The following is a 22,594-nucleotide window of genomic DNA, read 5'->3' as shown; positions in this document are numbered from 1 at the left end:
TTAAAAAGCAAAGTGGGTTTTATTTTTCTAACATGACATAAATTCCAGAAGTGGGCAGATCAGAGCTGGTCCAACAATTCAGATTATCAACCAAATTTGTAATCTTTAGTGTCAGATTTATGCACTCAGTGGAAAAATAGCTGCGTCTACCCACTCTTCCCCTCTGCCTCTACCCACTCTTCCCCTCTCTAGTCATTTCAGATATCTAAAACTTATTCTCTAATAAACTCTTCAGAAAGGGCTAATGAGAGCAATATTTTTAAATGTTGAAAAGTTTGTAGACACTATACTTGAAAATCAGTTGGTTGGATATAAAATCACTGGAGTTTGTTTTCTTGAGTTTCTTAAATACATTACCTCATCTACCTCTGGCATAAAGCACTGCTGGACAAATCCAAATGACAGTCTTTTTGTTTTTCCTTGTATAGGTGACTATCTTTTTGCCTGGATGTCCCCCAGCTTTTTTTCTTTAAAGGGTCTAGGAGTATTGCTCAGTGGTAGAGCTTGTGCTTAACATGCCTAGATTCCATCCTCAAAACTAAAATAGATAGATAGATCGGTAGGTAGGTAGATAGATAGATAGATAGATCTTGGTATTGCTCATTCTGTGTCAGTTATTTCAGGTATAGTGTATCCTCTGATGAATGCTATTTCAAAAATAATTTTAAACAATATTTTCTTTAAGTATAGTTCTTAATATGTGTTCTGTTTTCTTGCTTTGGTTTCCTTCTTCCAGAATTCCTGTTCTATGCATGTTGGGGCTTTGCCTTTCTTTCATATTTGTTATTTTCTCCAAAATCCTTATCATCTTTTAATTTTTTTTCAATTTAAAAAATATTTCTTCTTTTTGACTTTTTTTTCTTAAGGTATACTTACTTGTTTTTTCATTTCTTCTAGTACTAATCTTCATTTCTGGAATGATTTTGTTTTTCCTTGTATTTTAGTTGTCATCTCATTTCCACATTTTTGTAATTCTGATTCATGCCTTTTGACTTATTTTGAAAAAGCAGGTAATAGTTTTTACCTCATTCATAGTTGTGTATTTTATATATATATGTATGTGTGTGTGTATGTGTGTGTGTGTTTTATTTATTTTTCATGTTGTGCTGAGAATTGAACCCAGTGCCTCCTCACACATACTAGGCAAGCACTCTACCACTGAGTCGCAACCCTAGCCTTCATACTTATGTCTTTCTGATCATCTTTTATAATCTCTTTTACATTTTTTTTCTTATAGTAATTTTATGTGATTTTTGACCTTGATTCTTTTCTGTTGTCCATCTTTATGAGAAATTAGCTTTCCTATGTTTTATAATTAGGACTGGTTTAAAATAGTTCGTATAAAATCATGAGTTTGAGCTCCCTTTTTTGATGATTGTATAAAGTGAACGTTTTTGTTTTGTTGAGTTTTTCCTCCTAACTATTCTACATCTGAATCTCCTTTATCCTTTGTCTCTGCTGGGCTACTCAATTGGATTCTCTTCCCAGTTGTTTCTACTTATTGTTGGGCTTTGTCCTAGAAGGGAGCTTTGCCTGGCTACTTGAGAGCTCCCGGGGCTCAGGCTCCTACAGCTCTTCAGACTTATGGCAGAGCCAGTGAACTCACCCAGGATTGAGATGTGGGAAGCCCCTCCTGGTTTCAGCTACCTTTCTCAGATTGACTGTCGTAGATTTCTGTTAAGTGCCATTTAGCTGCTTCTGGGTTTTTAGGTCAGTCAGGTGTCCTGTTACTTCCTTTTGTTCCTCCTGCACAGATTCTGATGCCTTGCAGGTTTTACCGATTATATTTGTAACTTCATAGGGGTACCAATGTTATTAAGTTTGGTAGTTTTTTTTTTTTTTTTAAGTTTGGTAGTTTTTTGGTTTTGCTTTTGTTTTCTTTTTAGTTGTAAATGGACACAAACATATTTATTTATTTATTTATTTGTTTGTTTGTTTTTTATGGTGCAGAGGATCAGACTCAGTGCCTCACACATGCTAGGCAATGCTTTTACTGCCAAGCCAACCACAGCCCTTAAATTTTTATTTTTTAAAACATTTTATTTTAGTTGTGATGGACACAATATCTTATTTATTTATTTATTTATTTAGTGGCACCGAGAATCAAACCCAGTGCCTCATGCATGCAAGGCAAGCACTCAACCACTAAGCTACAACCCTAGCTCCCAGCCCTTAAGTTGTTTTGGTCAATGTTGTTCATAGATTTTCAGTTTTGTTGTCTTAGCTTTTCTATTTTTGCAAGGATATTTGGGGATTTCAAAAACCACTGCCATTTTCCAAGAATCCCAACATAATTTTTAGTAGTTGCAATTTTACATTATATACATGTGCCATATTTTATTATATCAATCCCCAAATGGACATTTAGATGGTTTTCTATTTTTTCCTAAACAGGATGGGATGAACATTTGGTGGAATGATCTTTACACATATCTGTTATTATTCCTTAAGATTAATTTTTAGAAGTGATTTTTGTAAGAAAATAATCACATTTTTTGTGTTTTGGTGCAAAATGCCTTCTACCAACTTATATTCCTCCAGTTCTGCAGCTCATTTTTAACCATTCTTTTAATTATACTGACCATATTAATAAATAAGTAGACAAATGTTTCTTAAGCTGGATGGCTTATGAACACAAAGAATATAGTCATCTAAACTATTCAGAATTTTATTATCTAGAAACCATACCTACCTACATAGTTCCTCAGTAAGACCCAGGAAATTAACAGGCTTTTAAGCTGCCTAAAATGTATGTAACAAAAACCTTAGATTAACACATGTAACAAACTCATAGGAAACTGTTCAAGCTCATATCCTGGAATGGTTTTTCATTTGTTTTGATTACTTTGCATTCCATGTCAAACCACAAAATGATAGTGTCAAAGAAAAGAGAGAATTAAAGATGACTTGATTTATTTTTTTAATATTTATTTTTCAGTTGTAGTTGGACACAATATCTTTATTTCACTTATTTATTTTATGTCGTATTGAGGATTGAACCCAGGGTCTCGCACATGTGAAGTGAGTGCTCTACTGCTGAGCCACAACCCCAGCCCAAAGATGACTTGATTTATATACATGGCCTGTCTTACTTAAAAGTAATTAACTACAAGTCATGTTAAAGGAATATAAGGTTTTTTTTATGTTATGATTGACAATAGCTTTTGTATTAGTATTCTATAATTAATGTTTCAAGTCATAGATTCACACACATTGTAATTAGATGCTAATTATGTACAGTTTATGTTTTGTAATAACTTTAAAAATTACTTTAAAGCTGACTTTATCTACAAATCAACAAAGCATGTTTGCTGGACATTTTATTTAATTTTATTCATTACATATTTTTATTTGGCAAATAATAGCTATTAGAAAACTAAAAACTTGTAACTTGTAAGTCACAAAGAATAGAAATCCTTAATAATTTTGCCATATAGAGATAATTGCTTTTCTTGATATTTTTCTGTTTGTCATGTGTTTTAACTAAAATAGGATCATTGTTATACCTAAATTTTATTATTTACTTGAAAAATATAATGCGTGATAAACACCTTTTCATGTTAATAAATGTAATGCCTATGGCTCTCTATCCTTCTAGTATCTAGGATAGAAACCTTGAGATCATCTCAGATGAGTCCATCTCCTTCATCTATTAGTACCAGGTGGTATCAGGTCTTCTCACTTCTACCTCTGGAGTGTGACTAATCCATCTGTTCCTCTCGGATCCCACTATTTTTGTTGTAGCTCAGCTCTCCTCATTTCAAACCTAGACTGTTTCACTAATTTCCTACCGGGTTACCAGTCGTCCATACCTGCATTTTTTCCAAACTCAGATTATTTCACTTCTATTTGAATGCTATTAAATCAGAACTTCTTTATCATTTTTAGAGCCATGTATTAGCCTAACTTTTTAATGTATTGCCTACATATCTTCCCCCTCCTTCTCTTTTCTTCTTTTCTTTTTTAAAAATGTTTTATATTTGTAGATGGACAGAATGCCTTTATCTTATTTGTTTATTTTTATGTGATGCTAAGGATTGAACCCATTGCCTCACATGCTGGGCAAGTGCTTTGCCACTGAGCTGCAGCCCCAGCCCCTTCTCTTTCTTCTTATCGTTCCTTCTTCTGCCCCTCAAAATGTTTGTACTTCTTTATATATTAGTATAAATTACAATATTGCTTATTCTTAATAGGTATGCCATGTATTTTAATTGCTCTTCCCTCAGCACCAAATTCCTTTCTCCGCTTTTTGAAATTCCATTTAATCATCAGTCCTAGGTCAAATGCTGTCTTCTTTCGAAGTCTTCTCCAGTTGGAATTAATACTTACCTGTTGTTCCCATCCACCATGTTTTCATATACTTTATTTTTTTCTGCCATGTGTTTTAACTTATACCTATCTTTGTCTTAACTGAATTTTTAATATTTTAAATAGAAATTATTTCTTCAACTTTTACATTAATAATTATCAGTAAGTAGTCTTCCAGAAATAGCAAGACATTATGCTTTCTCTTATTTTAAAGAATTTTCCAAGAACTGACCAAATCATAAGTAAATTGTTTATTTCTAATGGAATTTTCAGTAATATAATTCTAAGTGTTCTCTTATGATTTTGCCCCTTTTAGGCTGGATCAGTGCATGTAAGAATTCGACGAGATGCAAATGAACAAATGGTTCTTGCTCATGTCACCAACAGGCTATATACTCTTGTATCTACTCTGACTGTTCAAATTTTCAAGGATGATTGGATCAGGCCTGCCTTACTGTCTGGGCCTGTTGCAGCCAATGTCTTAAACTTTTCAGACCATCACATAATTCCAATGCCTCTTTTAAAGAGTACTGATGATTCGAACCCTGTCACGTCAACTCCAGCTAAACATAGTAGTCCACCTCCAGAATTTTCGTTTAATACCCCTGGAAAAAATGTGAGCCCTGTTATTCTTCTAAACACACAAACAAGGCCCTATGGTTTGGGTCTTAATCATGGACACACACCCTATAGCAGTATGCTTAATCAAGGACTTGGAGTTCCAGGAATGGGAGCCACCCAAGGATTCAGGACTGGTTTTACAAATATACCAAGTAGATATGGAAATAACAATAGAATTGGACAGCCAAGACCATGATGTACTCTAACTTATTTTTATGAAGAATATTGACTCCTAGGCTTCCAATATATTTAGTAATTCAACTTTGCATTGACTGTTCAATCATTTACACGAAATGTTAGAGAATAGTAGGCTTGTTCACATTTCATGAAACCTATAAACTATATTTTTGTAAAATGTTTTGTGGCAGTGAGATCCTTGTAAATGTTATAGTCTTTAAATAGACTTCCTTTAGAAAGCGTGTTTCTCTAAATTTGAATTTTGCTATCCTTGGTTTTGTAGCTGACTGCAATGTGATACGACCCTACCTTTATAAGAGAGCCACTTCATGGAGTGGATCTATCACTTTACTAAAAAGACAATATTTTCTTTAGTGAAATTTATAAACATGCTTCTTAAATAATATACATTTTAGGAAAGGACAAAAATGCCATTTGAAAAGTAAAAGGCTCTTTTATAGCTTTTCCAAACTTACTTGCTACATTTTTTCTTTGAGGTCTTCCTGAATTATATCTTATAAAGTAAGCAAAAACTTTTATCAGAAATTTTGGGATACGTTCTACTATGTAGCACAATTTAAATTTTTGAATCCAGAGTTTTGTTAAAGTTTTTCTCATCATTTATAAGTTTTAACACATTTTTAAATAATCCATAGTGCCCAGTGTTGTAATTGGTTCAGTGAATATCAAACCTTTGGTGAAATGCAGTGAAAGAATCACAGTTTTCTATATTATATTTAATCAAATACTGACATAATATTTATCTCTTTAACAAATTTTAATTGGTTAACTTTAAATTTCTCATTTTATTAACAAAATATGTCAAACATGTTACTCCAAATATTTGGAATTCCAGACATCATATGGAATTTGATATCTTTTTAAATTTGCCTAAGGAATTTGACTATATATTATATCATTTTGTAGAAGTATAATGGAACTTCGATTATAGAATACAGTATTGTCAAGTCTGCAGTGAGCAGTTTCTGGCTTTTTTTTGTTTTTCATTGTTAAAGATAAAGATAGTGAATTGTTAACTGTGATGAACAGTGTGAGAATTATGTAGATTATATAATTTTTTTGATCATTTTCCAAATGCAGATTTTAAAGACTTTCCAATGTGGCCAGTATTTCTTTCAAAAAGTATAACAAGTAGCACTCACACATTACCTGCAAGGCTTCTTTTTGTTTTGTTTTATTATGTGTTCTATAATTGTGGTTTTGAAAAAGCATTTTGAGGATAGATTAAAGTTTTCTGGAATCCAGAGCTGGAGATTTATAACTTTCCCAGGTATCAACCAGCTATATAGACAAGAATTTTGTTTTAGTAGAATTTGCAACAATTTCTTCAGTCACCTTATTCTCTTTTAAGTAAGGACAACACTTCAAAATCCTTTCTTTACAGTGGAATCGCAGACATTCAAGAAACCATCTCTGTCAAGCAGAATTGTAGTCATTTGTGGTAAAAAGTCAGCATGTTCTAAATACCTTTTGCTTAGTGAAGAGTGATTCATTGTCTTTGACATCTGCAACCCTGTTTGGCCACTTGACCCAGTGAAGAAAAGATCCCAGACTACCTTGACTACTGGAGTAAATGAAAGCTTGTAAAATGTCATGAGGCAACCTTTTCTTGTCCTTTTTCGGTTGTTCTCCAACTATTTCTATGCCTATTGGTCTCCTGTTACTGGGTGATTTTTCCTCCACTGACCTCATCTAACTGTGAATTTGGGTCATAACATGAAATCTGAAGTACTGCCATGTGCTGAGTGATAATTAAGAGGTATTTGCTGGGACTTGGGGATGTAGCTCGGTAGTTGAGTGCTTGCCTAGTATGCACAGGCCCTGGGTTTGATCCCTAACACTGCAAATCAAAAAGTATGTGCTGCTACCCCATACATGTCTTCTCCATCCCCATGGGATTTTAAAAAGCGTTCAGTTACCAACCACAGCTCTGTGTGAGGTTCTAGGCGTGCTTCCTCAACATTCGTTCAGAGGCAGCACCTGCACAGCTGTCCCACCAAAGGTGCTTTAATACCTGTACTACTTGAGAAAGGACACTCAGTGACCTGTGGGTTGTGAAGGAACTGGTCCTTCTTGCTGAAAATCAGTAATGCCAACTGTTGCAGGTGATGTTGGCCTGTGTGTTATTAGAAGTGACATCTTAGTTGCCAAGCTCCAAGAAACATGACCAGCACAGGCCTGTATAGAGCAGCCTTACTGGTAAATCCTATCACAGAACCTCTGGAAGATAGACAAAGAAGGAAAAATCATTTCAGTGCTTGGCCCATGGTTTGTAATCAAGCTCAATGGAGTGTGATTAACCCTGCTTTTAAAAATCAATGCATTATGGAAAACACTAGCCAAGAGGCAAGATGCTATGTCAGTAGTTTGTAACTAGGGTCAAGTTAGTCATTTAACTTCTCTGAGCTTTCTTATTTGTAAAATTAGGGAGAGCAGTGAATTTGTTTATTTGTAAAATAACACCTCAAAAACTTTATGACTAAATCTGCAGAATATGTGCCCAATTACTAAACAAATCTTGTGCCCAGAATTTCTGTCTAGTGACTACCTCAACACACAGGCCAAGTGTTGCCTACACCAACACCCAAGCCATTAATTTGAGGTGCCATGAAAACGAAAGGTGAATCACAGGCTAATACCACTTACATTTTGTTTTTCAGATTTGCCTTGACTTAAATCTGTAGATTAGAAAGATTTTTCTTAGACTTTTTTCTTTGTGGGGGAGGTAAAAAAAAATTAGGGCAGGGTATTCTTTGCTTCTGTGGGGTACAAAAGAATGGGATACATTTTTCCTTTCTTAGTTTTTGAAATCACAGTTGGAATTACATACAATGAATATTCCAGCTACTGGGAGAAGACCTAATTTTCAAGCCTCTGATTTAGCTGCTTGTAAATTACCAGTTTTTGTTTGACTCAAGAACGCTGCTCTTTTTGGGGAGTCTGATCTGCTTCTAAATGAGAAAGTTACATTCCACGTTGTTTGATTTATATTGTTTGAATTAAAGAGCATATATGAAGTTTTAGATAATTTTGGTTTGTTTATTTAATAGATATTTATCGGTAATTTAAATATCATATTTGGCAAAATTTGTTGAGTTTCTTACATACCCAGCACAGTACTAAATAAATATGCACACAGTATATCAATTTTTGTGACCCAGTATTCCTGGGGCTGAGAGTAACCCAAATATGAACAAGACTTCTTCAAGTTGCTGATAATACCAGTTGGAGGGATGAGACACAAAACTTACGTGTAACAAATTAAACTCCCTTCCACTTCCTCATCATCTCTGGCTCCTTTTGCAAGATTTTAAACCATCAAGCTGAAAATAAAGGATCTAAAATGCTCATTGGCTTAGGGTACCCTTTATTTAAGCAATTACTAGTTTAAAAGCACCTTTAATAACACTGACATCATCATCATCAAATTGCCATCCAATAAACCTAGCTTCTTGCAAAAAAGTTAACTTGGATAACACATGGCTAAGTTTTCTGACTAATGCTGCATCTGGTAAAAATCCTTCAGTACTGAAGTCAAAAAATACTAATTGCTTAAGATTCTCAAATACACTCATGAAGGCAAGCCATCCATCACTGCTCACACAATTTCCTGCCAAATCCAACTGCTGGAAGTTTTTCAGAGTTGTCTTTTCAAAAAAAGCACCTGGGTAAAGAAATAAATATGTTAATTGAAAGAAACCCGATTTTTAAAAAGATATATGTGTGTGTGTGTGTATATATATATATATATATATATATATATATATATATATATATTGTTTTTTCTGTATACACAAAAATACATATAAGTTTTCCATTTTGAAGTGACTATGATTGTACCAGAGTTGTTATGGTTTGGATCTGGAACATCCCCCAAGCACGTGTTAGGCAATGCTGCAGTGTTTAGAGTTGAGAAGATTGGATTGTGAGGGCTCTGACCTCACTGATGGATCAATTCATCTGATGAACTAATAATCTAAATGGACTACTGGGAGGGCAGGTGGAGCATGGCTGGAAGACGAAGGTCACTGGGGTATGATCTTGGGGATACCCCAAGGTATCTGTCCCTGTTGCACTCTACTTCCCAGCTGCGCTGAGCTGCTTAACTTTTCTCAGCCACACCCTTCTGCCATGATGTTCTGTCTCACCTCAAGCTGGGAGCAATGGAGTAAGCTGACCATGCACCTCTGAAACAAGAGCCAAAATAAACTTCCTCCTCTAAGTTGTTCTTGTTGTGTATTTTGGTCACAAGGACAAAAAGGTAAGTAACACAGTTGTGCTTCAGAAAAAAATTAGAATTCTATAGATAGATTGTGAATATATCCCATTATATCTACAAATTTTATCTTTCCTAAAGTGTAAATGAGAACTTTTAAGTAGTAAACAAATATAAAAGAATCATATATTTTTCCCTTTTCCTGACTCTTCCAGGAAATGGAACTTGGCTTATATTTTGAAGTTTGAGTTTCTACTAAATATTCAGGACTTATTTTTGACACCAGAGTCAGTTAAGCAATAGTAGGTCATTTTTTTCTTTGGTGAAGTAAACATCTAACTATTGTTATCTTTGGGCATGCAGTGTTCCTAATTGTAAATTAGTGTTCCTAATTGTAAATTGTAATCATGAGCTTCCGTCGTCATCTAAAGATGGGTGCTTTTACTGGTTTTTTACCTTATCTGGCCTCTTCAGGAAATTCCTCCATTCCTTGCATAATAGGGCACTGGAAAGTACCTCCTATACTAGGAAGGAAGAAATCTTGTTCTGCTAATACATAGAGATCAGCAGGCTTTTTTAGTGTTTATGCTTTATTCCTATATTACCAGTTTAGATGCTGTCTTTCAGGTCATATTCCACCATGCAAATTGACCAACATAAAACATCAGGAGTTCATAGAAACCCTTTATGAATTGTGTGCCTTAGGTTGTGTACAGTGTTACCCCTACGTCTTTCATGGCCTTTTCTGGGAGACTAAGTTCATTCTGATGTGTAGGTTGGAAAGTCTGGCACATTGAACAAGGAAACTCTATTTTTTGTTATGTTTATAGTCTGGACTATCAAAACAAATTGCAGAAGATTTGTATGCTTGGTCTGTTAATCCACATTACTCTGCTTGTTCCAGCCTATCTTAGTTCTGTACCTCATCCTGCTTTGAGCACAGAGGTTATGTATTAAATTTACATTGCTTGAGAGGATGCATGTTATTAGATAACATTACAATCTTACAAAAATGAGTGTGCAAGTTTCAGTTTGGATTACAAGTAGGAAAGGTATTTCCTGGAAAAGAATTTTTAAAACTCCCTTGCCAGGGCTGGAGTAGTGGCCCAGTGGTAGAGCACTTGCCTGGCATGGATGAGGCCCTGGGTTCAAACCTCAGCACTGCATATAAATAAAAGATCCATGGACAATTAAAAAATATTTTAAGTCTCTTTCTATTGTCTTGGTGCCAAAGACCACTATTTTCCACAGACATATGACAAAGGAGGGTCATGGTGGTGCATAGAATCCCAATCACTTCAGAAGCTAAGGCAGGAAGGGTAGAAGTTCGAAGCCAATTTCAGCAACTTAGCAAGTTCCTGTCTCAAAATTAAAAAAAAGAAAATAGAAAGGGCTGAGGATGTAGCTCAGTGGTAGAGCACCTCTGGTTTCTATCCCCAGTATGAAGGAAAAAAAAAAAAGGAAACCAAAGAGTTCAGTTAGAGAAGGAAGTGTTCAGTGATATACAGCTTATGTTAAGGTTAACAAAGACAAAGCTCTGTGCCACCAATAAGGAGAGCTTTAGGACAGGAATGGTCATTCTTGTCTGACCAGTTTATGTGAGCTGAGGTCAACCTACGTATGTACTCTAACCCACTTTAAGTACAGAAATTGACCAGCCCCTTGGTGAGGAGGTCTAGGAATGTGGGGTCAGATGTCACTGTGTGGTCTTGTGTAATGTGCTTAATGCAAGTATAATATGTACTATAAAGTGCTCACTCTAGACTGTCCTCAGTGTCAGCCAGTACTTTCATTACCTTCACAAGGCTTTGAGTTCTGAAAGCTCTTTAGGTTCTTCTTTAAATATACCTGAAGTGAATGAGCCCTGCCTGACTACCGACACCAGATGCAAAAAAGGGCAGAACCGGGTAAGGGTATTTGCCACTGAGACCATCCTTGGCCCTTCCTTCTCTGCTTTTATTTCCTTGAAAAGTGAGACAGACTACTAGTTGTTCTCCAAAACTGTCTCTGTCTCTCTCTCTCTCTCTCTCTCTCTCTGTTTTTTTTAATACCAGGAATTGAACTCAGAGCACTTGACCACTGAGCCACATCCCCAGCCCTATTTTATATTTTAGAGACAGGGTCTCACTAAGTTGCTTAGTGCCTTGCCCTTGCTGAGACTAGCTTTGAACTCTCAATCCTTCTTTGTCAGCCTCCCAAGCCACTGGGATTACAGGCATGAGCCACCACGCCCAGCGCAAAACTGTGTCCTTCTTCCATAGTTGCAGAGTTTTATCTGGGTATGTGGCCATTCATATTCCAACCTCTATTTCTACTACTTGGCTAAGTTTTGGTAAAGAAATATAAGTGATGTGTGCATCTATCATGTCACTCTGGAAAAAGATGCCTTCTGCTGCCACTCTTTCCCTCTTCCACTATGTGAAAATGCTAACATGCCAACAGCCCAGCTATGCTCATGAAGTCAAAGAAAAAATATCTAAGGAATGAAAGAATTTAAAAAAAAAATGGTTTCTGGTGTCTAAATCAGATTCATAGAGCAAAGACACACCACCTGCCTGGACTGCTCATTTCTGGACTGACAGGGCTATCAATGTCAGCCACGGTATAGTCAAGCCTCTGCTTTATCAGTTCAGCCTAAGCCCAACCTGACTAGTACATAGGTCCTCATAATCTCCTCCTTCCTCTGCCCTATAGGGGCACCTCTTTATTCCTTGCAGGGTGGCTGTCTCCCTGCTCTCACATATGTCTATGTCCTTTCTGCCCTGGCATCCTTTCTGCATGTTCCTCCCAGCATGGTGGAGCTCAAGGTGCTTGTTGCCAGTTCCTGTGTCCATTAAGGCTCCACCCCCAAGGACCAGCTTCTGTTCCCCTCAAGTAGCAGAGCAGATTTCACCACGTGAAGGGAACTTAAAGAACTTAAAGCCAGCCAGGCACGGTGACGCACGCCTGTAATCCCAGCGGCTGAGACAGGAGGATCGCAAGTTCAAAGACAGCCTCAGCAAAAGCGAGAGCCTGTCTCTAAATAAAATATAAAATAGGTCTGGGCATGTGGCTTAGTGCTCAAGTATCCCTGAGTTCAATCCCCTGTATCCAACCCAATAAAGGAACTTAAAGCCCATTCCAACCTTGGGTAATTACTGGAATGTCTGCAAGCATAGGAACCAAGAACAAGTGACAGTTTTCATAATCCAGGGGCATGCCTCTTGCTCATTGAATTTGCAGTGCTTTTGCCACCACAAGGAGCAAATTAGATCTGAGAGAATCAGAATCACGACATTCAGAGCTATCAACTGTACGTGGACTGTGGAGATGGCAAATGGCACTACTAAATTTACAGGCAAAATCTCCAATGCTCTGGGTAGATTTGTGAAGGTCCCTGTGTCCTAACAATAACTAATATTACCCTGTAGTTCACCTGAGCCAGCACCCGAGCTCTCCACTCGCTGTTTATTCATTCTGCAAACACATGGCAGTGTCTGTTATGAATCAGATTGCGCTGGGTTCTGGGGAGATGTGAAAAAGACAGACGTGGTCCCTGGCTCCCTGGGTTTACAACACAGTGTGAAGACATGCTGGAAAGTGATCAAATGGCTGATGGGTGCTGTGATAGGTGGAGTGTCCTGAGAGCACACACAAGTCTACTTTGTTCCCAGAACATCAGCAATGGGACCTGTATGCTCCAGGAGAAAGATTCAAGGATTCTTCTCAGGAGAAACCAATCTACTTCCAAGTACAGAGAACCCCCTAGTGAGAATGTTAGCAGTACAGCCAAAGAGCTGCCCCTCACTCACACTCAGAGCTTCCTGACCAACTTGTGCCTCATTCTAAAATCTGAAGAGAATATACAGGATTACCAAACATAGGAGAATGGACTCCAAAAAAGATGCACAGGACCCTGGGTTCAATCCTCAAGGCTACAAAAAAATTTAAAAAATAATAAACAGAGGGACTCCCAAAGAAACAAGGTGTCTTAGCACAACCACGTTGTGAGGCTATAACACAATACCACAGATTGGGTAGCTTATAATGAACAGAAATGTATTAATTCATGGCTCTCGGGGCAGAGACCTACAAGACCAAGGTATTAGTTTTTGGCAAGGGCCTTCTTGGTGTGTCACCTCCTGGCAGAAGAGCAAAGAGAGGGAGAGAGTAAGCAAGAGCTCAAACTTCCAGTCTCAAGAAGTTTTATAATCAGCATGAGTCCATTCCTGAGGATGGGGCACTCATGATTGAAATTCTTCCCCATTAGGGCCTCAACTCTCAAGACTGTTGCTCTGAGGATTAAATTTCTAACACATGATTTTTAGGGAAACATTCAAACCACAGGCAACACAGAATCTAGGAAAAAAAAAACAAACTTCAAAATCTATTTTTTTAAGAGACCCTAAAAGAGTTACAGTACACACTAACAAAAATAAGCTGCTTCCACCCCACACACACACTGGGGCTTGAACTCAGGGACACTCTAACTGAGCTTCATCCCCAGCCCTTTTTAGTTTTTATTTTGAGACAGGGTCTCATTAATTTGCCCAAGCTGGCCTCAAACTTTCAATCTTCCTGCCTCAGCCTCCTAAGTAGCTGGGATCATAGGCTTGTGCCACCATATCCAGATTTTTGAAGGACAAGAAAGAGACCTTGGAAAATAAGAATATTTATTGAATGTGGGGGAATGATTGGACCCAGATTTGTCCAAGAGCTGTTGGAACATGAGTCAGGTGTGTGACAGCTCTCTTTTTGAGAACAGGCTGAGGAATAAAGCTCAGCCTCAAATATTTAAACAGAAAGATCCCGTTAACAAAGGGTTTTGATAAAGCAGGTGAAATAAATCCCTGAGCTAGCAGTGATTTTTTTGCTGGTAGTTCTAAATTGCTGATGAGCTACAAGCAAAATTTTGAGGAAGAAGAGCAGAGAGCCTAGGACCAAGCTCTTGAAAAGTAGGAGCATTTAGTGCCTGGGAAGAGGAAATGCTGTTGGGAAGGACGAAGTAGGAGCCAATGTGGCATGAAGTCAAGAGGACATTCTGAAGAGGAGGGAATGCAAAGTGTCACCTCCTCCAGATCCAGTAGGTTAAACATTTTTGAAAAGCATCCTTTGAATTAAGTCACATTGATGTGTGTTAAGAGTCAGATGGAGTGAGTAGGAAGTAGCAGATGATCAGGAAGTAGAGATACATTGGCGGTACCTAAATTCTCAAAGAGCTTTTCATCTTGCAGAAGAGAGAACGATAACCATGGGAAGTAGATAGGACTCAGGGAATTTTACCTAAAATGGGAGAGGTCTGAGCAACTTTAAAAACTGATAGGATGGCTGGGCCTGGTGGTGCACACCTGTTATCCCAGCTGCTCAGGAGGCTGAGGCAGGAGGATCCTGAAATCCAAGCCAGCCTCAGCCTTTAGTGAGGACCTCAACAACTTAGTGAGACCCTGTCTCTAAATTAAAAACAAAAAAGCCTGGGGATGTGGCCCAGTGGTTAAGCATACTTTTTGGAGAGAGTGTTGAATACAGAAGCACAGTAAGTTTGCCAAAATGTTCAGAAAGATGTTTTTCTATTTGTTGGCATCAGGTGTGCAGAGCCAGACCGCTCTCTAACTCACCCATCACCCATTTCCTCTCTCATGCATCTCTTGCTCAATCTGAGATCAAGAACGCAAACCAAACTTGGCATCTGCCTCCTTCCTGACCAAAGGACGCTCTGTTCTGGTTTGGAATTTGTCATTCCTTTGTATTTTGACTTGGTCTACCGACCCAAATATTATTCCCTTCAAAACATCCTCACCGAAATAATGTTTTACCAGGTATCTGGGTGTCCTTTAGCCTATTCAGATTGACATACAATTCAATCAACAAAATAAATAGGTCTCAGCCAGGCATGGGGGCATATGCCTATAATTCCAGTGATTTAGAAGGCTGAGGCAGGAGGATCCCGAGTTCAAAGCCAGCCTCAGCAAAAGCAAGGCACTAACCAACTCAGTGAGACCCTGTCTCTAAGTAAAATACAAAAAATAGGGCTGGGAATGTGGCTCAGTGATCAAGTGCCCCTGAGTTCAATCCCCAGTAACCTACCCACCCCCCCCCAAAAAAAAATAGGTCTCCATTTCAATTAGTGAAATCATGATACTATTTTTTCTTGATCAGTTTTGCTTTGGTTTATTTTGTTACTCTTTTTAAAGAATTGACTTTAAATATTGTGAATCTTTTCTATTGTATTTTTTCTGTTTCATGGATTTATACTCATATTTATTGTCTTGGGGTTTACTCTACTCTTTTTCTGATTGCTTAAAGGAGAAACTTACTACTTTTCAGCTTGTTTTGTTTTGTTGACAGTACTGGGGATTGAAGCCAGAGTCTGGCACATGCTAGGCAAGCATTCTGTCACTGAGCCACATCCCAAACCTTTTTTGAAAATTTTATTTTCTTACCCTTTCTCTAAATCGCCAAAGTTGGCCTTGAAATTGCAATTCTCCTGCCTCAGGCTTCCAAGTTGATGGGATAACAGGCACACGCCACTGTACATGGCTCCTAATTTTTTGGGGGGGCGGTGGGGATGGGGAGAGTGGTATTGGGGATTAAAGCCAGGAGTGCTTTACCACTGAGCTTCATCCTCATTCCTTTTTATTTGTTATTTTAAGACAGGGTCACACCAAGTTACTTAGGGCCTTGCTAAATTGCAGAAGCTGGCTCTGAATTTGGAATCCTTCTACCTCAGCTTCCTCAGACACTGGGATCACAGGTGTGCAACACTGTGCCCAGCGCTTATTTTTAATGAAGTATCTAAGCCCATAAGAATTTCCTTCTGTCCCTGATTTTGCTGCATGCCACAGAGTTGGCATATAGTGTTTTCTTACCATTTGGTTTTAAACATTTTTGTTGATGTTTGCCAGTATGAACTTGTAAATTATCTATCTGCCAAATTGTGGGACTTTTTTTTTTCTCTCCAGCAGCTTACATGTAGGTACAGAAAAAGGATAAATTAAGGACTACTCAGGACTGGAGTTTCGCCAGGAAAGTACACCCCATCCCTTGTATTTCATTTCATATCTCCTATCTCCTATCTCACTTTCTCCTTGCGTCTCATGAGATAGTCTTTCTTTAATTAGAGACTCTGTCTCTCATTACCTCTTCATTTGATTATTGATCTAACACACATATCCTTCTCTAATTGCCTTGGCTTTCAATACTGGACCACGAGTTCCATCTGTTGGTTCAAGAATGTTTGCAAGGATGGGCACGGACTCTAGGTGGTGAGGAAAGTCAACATAGAAGGGTGCTGAGAGAAAGCAGCGAGGTCGAGAGACTGGAAGACCCAAGGAAGTAAGGAACTGGTGATCAGGAGGCACTGAGCAAGTACAATGGAAAGGAAGGAGATTACTGTTTAAGAGTGGAATATATGGTCCAGGGACATAGCTCAGATGGTAGAGTGCTTGCCTCACATACACAAGGCCCTGGGTTCAATCCTCAACACCTCAAAAAAAAAAAAAGTGGAATATCTGAAGTTAATATCTTGGAGATAGAACAACTTTAAATGTGAATTAAATGAATTATCATAATCTGGTCAGTCATGATCATTGAGCTGGATAAAGGACAGTGGATGGGAAAGAAGGTCCAGGGTGTGGCTTCATTTGAGAACGGAGGCCTGGTAGGGGAATGAGGAGTCAGGGCAAGGGTTCTGAAAGAACATGCTAAAGTCTTCAGTGAATAAGAAGAGGTGGCAAAAATTTCGTAGCAATAAAATGGGACAGAATGTGTCCCAGCCAATGGCTGAAACCTGGTGGAAGCAGGAATATTTAATGAGGTTAGAAAAGGAGTGGACTAAAGAAGTATGCATATTTCTTAGAAAATTGGGAATGGAGCCACCATTTGACCCAGCTATCCCTCTCCTCTGTCTATACCCAAAGGACTTAAAAACAGCATACTACAGGGACACAGCCACATCAATGTCTATAGCAGCACAATTCACAATAAGTAAACTGTGGAACCAACCTAGATGCCCTTCAATAGATGAATGGATAAAAAAATGTGGCAAATATACACAATGGAATGTTACTCAGCAACAAAAGAGAATAAAATCATGGCATTGTAGGTAAATGGATGGAGTTAGAGAAGATAATGCTAAGTGAAGTTAGCCAATCCCAAAAAAACAAAATGCTGAATGTTTTCTCTGGTATAAGGAGGCTGATTCATAGTGGGTTGGAGAGGGGGGCATCTAGACAAACTCTAGATAGGGCAGAGGGGTAGGAGGGAAAGGGAGGGGCAGGGGGTGAGAAATGATGGTGGAATGTGATGGATATTATTAGCCAAAATACATGTATGAAGACATGAATTGGTATGAATTTACTTTATATGCAACCAGAGATATGAAAAATTGTGCTCTATATGTGTAATAAGAATTGTAATGCATTCCATTGTTATATATAAATTTAAAACTTAATTTAAAAAAAGAAAAAAAGGAGTGGACTAGAAGAGCAGTAGGAACCAAGGAAAATCTAACTTGCCTTTTGGACTTCAAGAGGCTTGAAAATCAGAATGAGCTGGGCGCCATGGCAATTGCCTGCAATCCCATCGACTCAGGAGGCTGAGACAGGAGGATCACAAGTTCAAGGCCAGCCTCAGCAACTTAGTGAGTCCCTCAGAAACTTAGTGAAACACTGACTCAAAAAAAAAAAAAAAAGAAAAAAAAAAAGGGCTGAGGATGGAGCTCAGGGGTAAAGCACCCCTGGGTTAGATCCCCACTACAAAAAAAGAAAGAAAGGAGAGTACAAAGTGACTACTTATGAGGCCTGCAGGGAAGGCCAGGTTTCGGTTGGGACCAGGGAGTGTCTAACACCTTTGATAAGAAGGCTCTTTTTTCAAAATAACCACTGTTTTCAATTCATCTCAGCCATCCTGTTTCTCATTATGCACTGCCTCCCTCCTCCTCTTACAGAGCCTGTATTTCATTAGCCTGCCCATCGCCTATAACTGACCTGCATTCATTACCCCATTGGAGGGCACATCGCGCCTCATCCATCATGCATAGCATGTCTAAATGGGGATAGGCATCCCCAAGCCAGGTCTGATCCAGGACAGGTGTTATAGACCAGAGGCAGGAAACTTAATTAAGACTGAGGCTTTCCATTTGAACAGTCAGTTGGCTGGATATTGTAAAGAGGTCGTGAAATCATACAAATATGTTTTAGATTTAGAGATGATTTTATATGAAGGAAAACAGCATTTACTCTAGCAAAGTTCAAGGCCCTAACCCACAAATACCTGAGCTTATTCTCAGGGAAAACTGCAGAACTCCTGTAGGCTTGTTTGTTCATTCATACAGTATGTATTTATTGAGCATCCACTATGGGTTATACACTCAAAACCAAGTCCAACGGCATGGCCTGTTCTCAAAGAGCTCACAGCTTACTGGGGAGCTCAACATATGAACACATTCTCTAAACACATTCTTTATTTACATAATAGGTGCTATAAAAAAGCACTGTTTTCTGTGTGGAATAAAGAAACCATTATTTTTGTGTGTGTGGTGAGGGGTACCAGAGATTGAACTCAGGGGCACTCAACCACTGAGCCACATCCCCAGCCCTATTTTGTATTTTACTTACAGACAGCGTCTCACTGCCTCACTTTTTTTTAATGTTTTTTTAGTTATAGATGAACACACAGTATCGTATGGTACTGAGGTTTGAACCTAGTGCCTCACACATGGGAGGAAAGTGCTTTACCATTGAGCTACAGCCCCAGCCCAGCAATAGTCTCACTTTTGCTGAGTCTGGCTTTGAATTTGCTATCCTCCTGTCTCAGCTTCCAGAGCTGCTGGGATTACAGGTGTGCACCACAGCGCCCAGCCAAGAAACCATTATTTTTAAAGCTAGTGTTGGATACAGGTACATTGGAAAATTGACGCTTCTACTAAACATAAAACATGTTTACCAACAATCCAAACATATTCACAGCATCCGTTTTATTCTCTTTCTTTTTTTTTTTTTTTTTTTTTTTTTTTGGTGGTACGTGGACATCAAACCCAAGACCTCACACACACTAAGCAAACACTCTACCACTAAGCCACATCCTCATAGAATCCCTTTTCATCTAGAATTACTCAACAGCAGAATGGGAAAATCAGTTGTGGTATAGTCACATAGAAGTTTTTGTTTGTTTGTTTTAAATTTTTTGGTTGTCAATAGACCTTTTTTAAAAAAAAATTCATTTTTATGTGGTGCTGGGGATCGAACCCAGTGCCTCACACATGCTGGGCAAGTGCTCAACCACTAAGCTACAATTCCAGCCCCACACAGAAGATTTTATTGTAATGAGGATGAACTGCAGCTACACATAGTCACATCTCACACACATAGGAAGCAGACACAAAAGAATATATACTGTATCATTCCATGTACATAAAGTGTAAAAACAGCCCATACTAATCTATAGAATGATGATTGCCATTCAGGAAGAGGAAGCTATGGAGCTGATCATCTTCCATCTTTTGATCTAGGTGCTGGTATATATTCACCTTTTGAAAATTCATTGTACTATGTACTTTCATGCACTTTTCTGTGAGTATATTATGCTTCATTAAAAAAGGAAAAAACGTAGGATTTGAGGGTGGCTCAGTGGTAGGGCACTTGCCTAGCATGCTTGAGGCCTTGAGTTCCATCATCAGCAACACACACACTCACACACACACACACACACACACACACACTCACACTCACACACACTCATACAGAGTACAAAACAAAATGAACCCTATCTCTGGCTTCTCCTACTGGAAGAAATGCCATGATTCATAAAGTGGGAAATAAATCTGTTGTCCCTGATGTTTGTAGAGCCCAGCAGTAGAAGAATGGAATGAAAAGAATTCTTTTCAGAATTGCTAGAGGATTGGAAGAGATGAAGATAGAAAGAGGACAAGGCCATCGACCAGCAGCTGGCGCCTGAGTTGGCAGAAATAATCAGGCATATTTGGAGAGTGGAGAAGGGCCAATATTAAATGTGAGTAACTGGCTATTTAGAGCTATCCTATCACGCCACCCACAAGCATTCAGTAAATCTGCTACCCCCATGAGTATATTAGGGACTCTTATAGAATAAAGCACAAGTGGCTGTTCTCCCCATCTGGGTCACTTGGAGAAGAGGGAGGGGAACCGCTGCAGGAAGCAAGACGACCTAGATTGAGAGACACACAGGAGCAGAAACAGAGCCTGAAGTGACCACTGGAAACAGAAGCCCTGGGTCTAGGTTGGCATCTTGGGCACGGATGGATTAGGGAAGTATTTGTTTTGTTTTGTTTTTCTTTTTCTCCAAGCTGCAAGTTATTCCCTCCTTTAGAAAAGCATTAGAAAAATTTTATGGGTTGCAATTGGTCTTTTAAAAAGGAAAATAAGATAGAAAAAGAAAATAACTGTATCACATAGCAAAACACTTTTTGTAAAAATGATTATGTATATGTACACATGTTTTAGATCGTGAGATAAAATGTGGTCACAGTCAAAAAGCCTGAAACATCTAGGATTCACAAGAGGGTGCAGAAGAGGAAAAAATATTTAACCATGGAGGAGATATGTAAGTTGGGTTAAAGGGAATATAGGTGAGGGACAACCTACAGGACATCCATGAACAAAAAGATGACTTGGGGAGTGCTGAGAGGACCCCAGGTGAAGCTTCATGCAGTAGGGGATGTGGCAGAACGTAAAGGGAGAGTGCAGGGTGGGTGAGGCTCCATCATGGAAGGCCTCATGCTTCAAAGCTGAGCATGCTAGACTGTATTTTGCAAGCAGAGAAAGCTTTTTGATTTTTAAAGGATACTAACTGTAGTATCTGTTGCCCTGGAAGTCCACAGAGGATAATGATAACAGTACCGTTTATTGAGCATCTTCTGACTTTACATGCATCAACTCAACTACTGATTAACACATCATTGCTAATAGGGTAGGTATTATAATTGTCCTCTATTGGTAGATAAGCAAACTGGGGCTCAGAGGATTTAATCTGTTGCAGGTCACATGTCCAACAAGTGGAAGGGGTGGCCAGGTGTATCTGATCCAAAATCAATGCAGCTAACCTCTTCATCAACCTAGAGCCTTAGCAGGGGCTAGACAGAGCAGTCCCAGCACCTGACTAGACCAAAGGTAGGGGACACTTGGCTCTCACTTTTCAGCATTTGGCAGACAGCAGCCTACACCTCTGGGAGATAAAGGAAATGGCTAGAGGAGAACAGTGTCAGCTCCAGCTTCAGCTCTCTCCTCCTCGTTTTTTTCAACTCTTTCTCTATCTCAACACTTTTTTTTTTTTTTTGGTACTAGGGATTAAACTTAGGGGCATTTAATCACTGAGCCACATCCCCGGCCCCTTTTTATTTTTTTATTTTGAGACATAGTCTCATTAAGTTGCTTAGGGTCTCATTAAGTTGCTGAGGCTGGCTCTGAATTTGCAACCCTCCTGTCTCAGGCTCCTGAGCTACTAGAATTAAAGGCATGCACCACTGCACACAGCTCAACCCTTTTTTATGTCTAAGCTTCATTTTTTTTAATTGTTCTTAATTGTTGATGGATATTTATTTATTTATTTATTTATATGTGGTGTTGAGAATTGAACCCAGTGCCTCACACATGCCAGGCAAGGGCTCTACCACTGAGCCCCAGCCCCAGCCCCATCCATGTCTAAGTTTCCTTATAAACCAGTATAATAATGGCTATCTTTTATGGGGTATGATGATAATTCTACAAATTCTTTTCTTAGAAAATTTGTAGAATAAATCACTACTAACTAGGTGTTAGTTTTCACTCATTCGTTTGCTTGCAGTTTACTTATTTATTATTGATTATTTGCGGAGCTGGGAATTGACCTAGGGCCTCACATGCCAATGAAGCATTATGCCACTGGAGTCATATCCCCAGCCCTCACTTGCAGTTTTGCCCTCCCTTAGTTACAAATGGAGGCTAGAAGATACTAGAATATTAAAGCCAAATGGTAAATCATTGCCTAGTTCAGTTCTTATTTCATTAAACACATCATCTCCTTCTCTGGTCTGTGGTAAGCCTTAGGAATGGGCAAAGTAGGTAGCTTCCTGCTTACAGAATTGTAAAATGCTAAAAGACTCCTACCAAAAAAATGCCTCACCATAAATCTAGGCACCCCCAAGAGCATCCCTGAAAAGACATATCCTTTCCAACTCAATGCAACTCCTTAATATGTGTGAACACTCTTTGAAAACATTTTTTTTTAAAGGAGGCAAAGGGCTGGGGATACGGGTCAGAG

At 38.6% G+C, this 22,594-nt stretch overlaps 2 protein-coding genes across 8 annotated transcripts in view; one reads left to right on the top strand and one right to left on the bottom strand.

Moving 5' to 3' along the window:
* SLC30A6 (solute carrier family 30 member 6) overlaps positions 1-5,195 on the top strand; it is a 42,490-nt gene extending 37,295 nt beyond the window's left edge. For all 4 annotated transcript variants that reach the window (XM_081264919.1, XM_081264920.1, XM_081264918.1 and 1 more), the window contains one exon: positions 4,625-5,195. In XM_081264919.1, coding sequence (XP_081121045.1) covers positions 4,625-5,125 — 501 coding nt within the window. In that variant the 3' untranslated portion in view covers positions 5,126-5,195. The remainder of the gene's footprint in view (positions 1-4,624) is intronic.
* A 236-nt stretch (positions 5,196-5,431) lies between these two features.
* The window catches only part of NLRC4 (NLR family CARD domain containing 4), a 50,513-nt gene continuing 33,350 nt past the window's right edge, over positions 5,432-22,594 (bottom strand). For all 4 annotated transcript variants that reach the window (XM_081264910.1, XM_081264911.1, XM_081264912.1 and 1 more), the window contains one exon: positions 5,432-8,791. In XM_081264910.1, coding sequence (XP_081121036.1) covers positions 8,499-8,791 — 293 coding nt within the window. In that variant the 3' untranslated portion in view covers positions 5,432-8,498. The remainder of the gene's footprint in view (positions 8,792-22,594) is intronic.

This window comes from Spermophilus citellus (assembly GCF_964194105.1).
Source record: "Spermophilus citellus genome assembly, chromosome: 13".
Taxonomy (NCBI): domain Eukaryota; kingdom Metazoa; phylum Chordata; class Mammalia; order Rodentia; family Sciuridae; genus Spermophilus; species Spermophilus citellus.
Note: the sequence above shows the minus strand (reverse complement) of the source record. Positions and strands in the feature narration are given on the sequence as shown.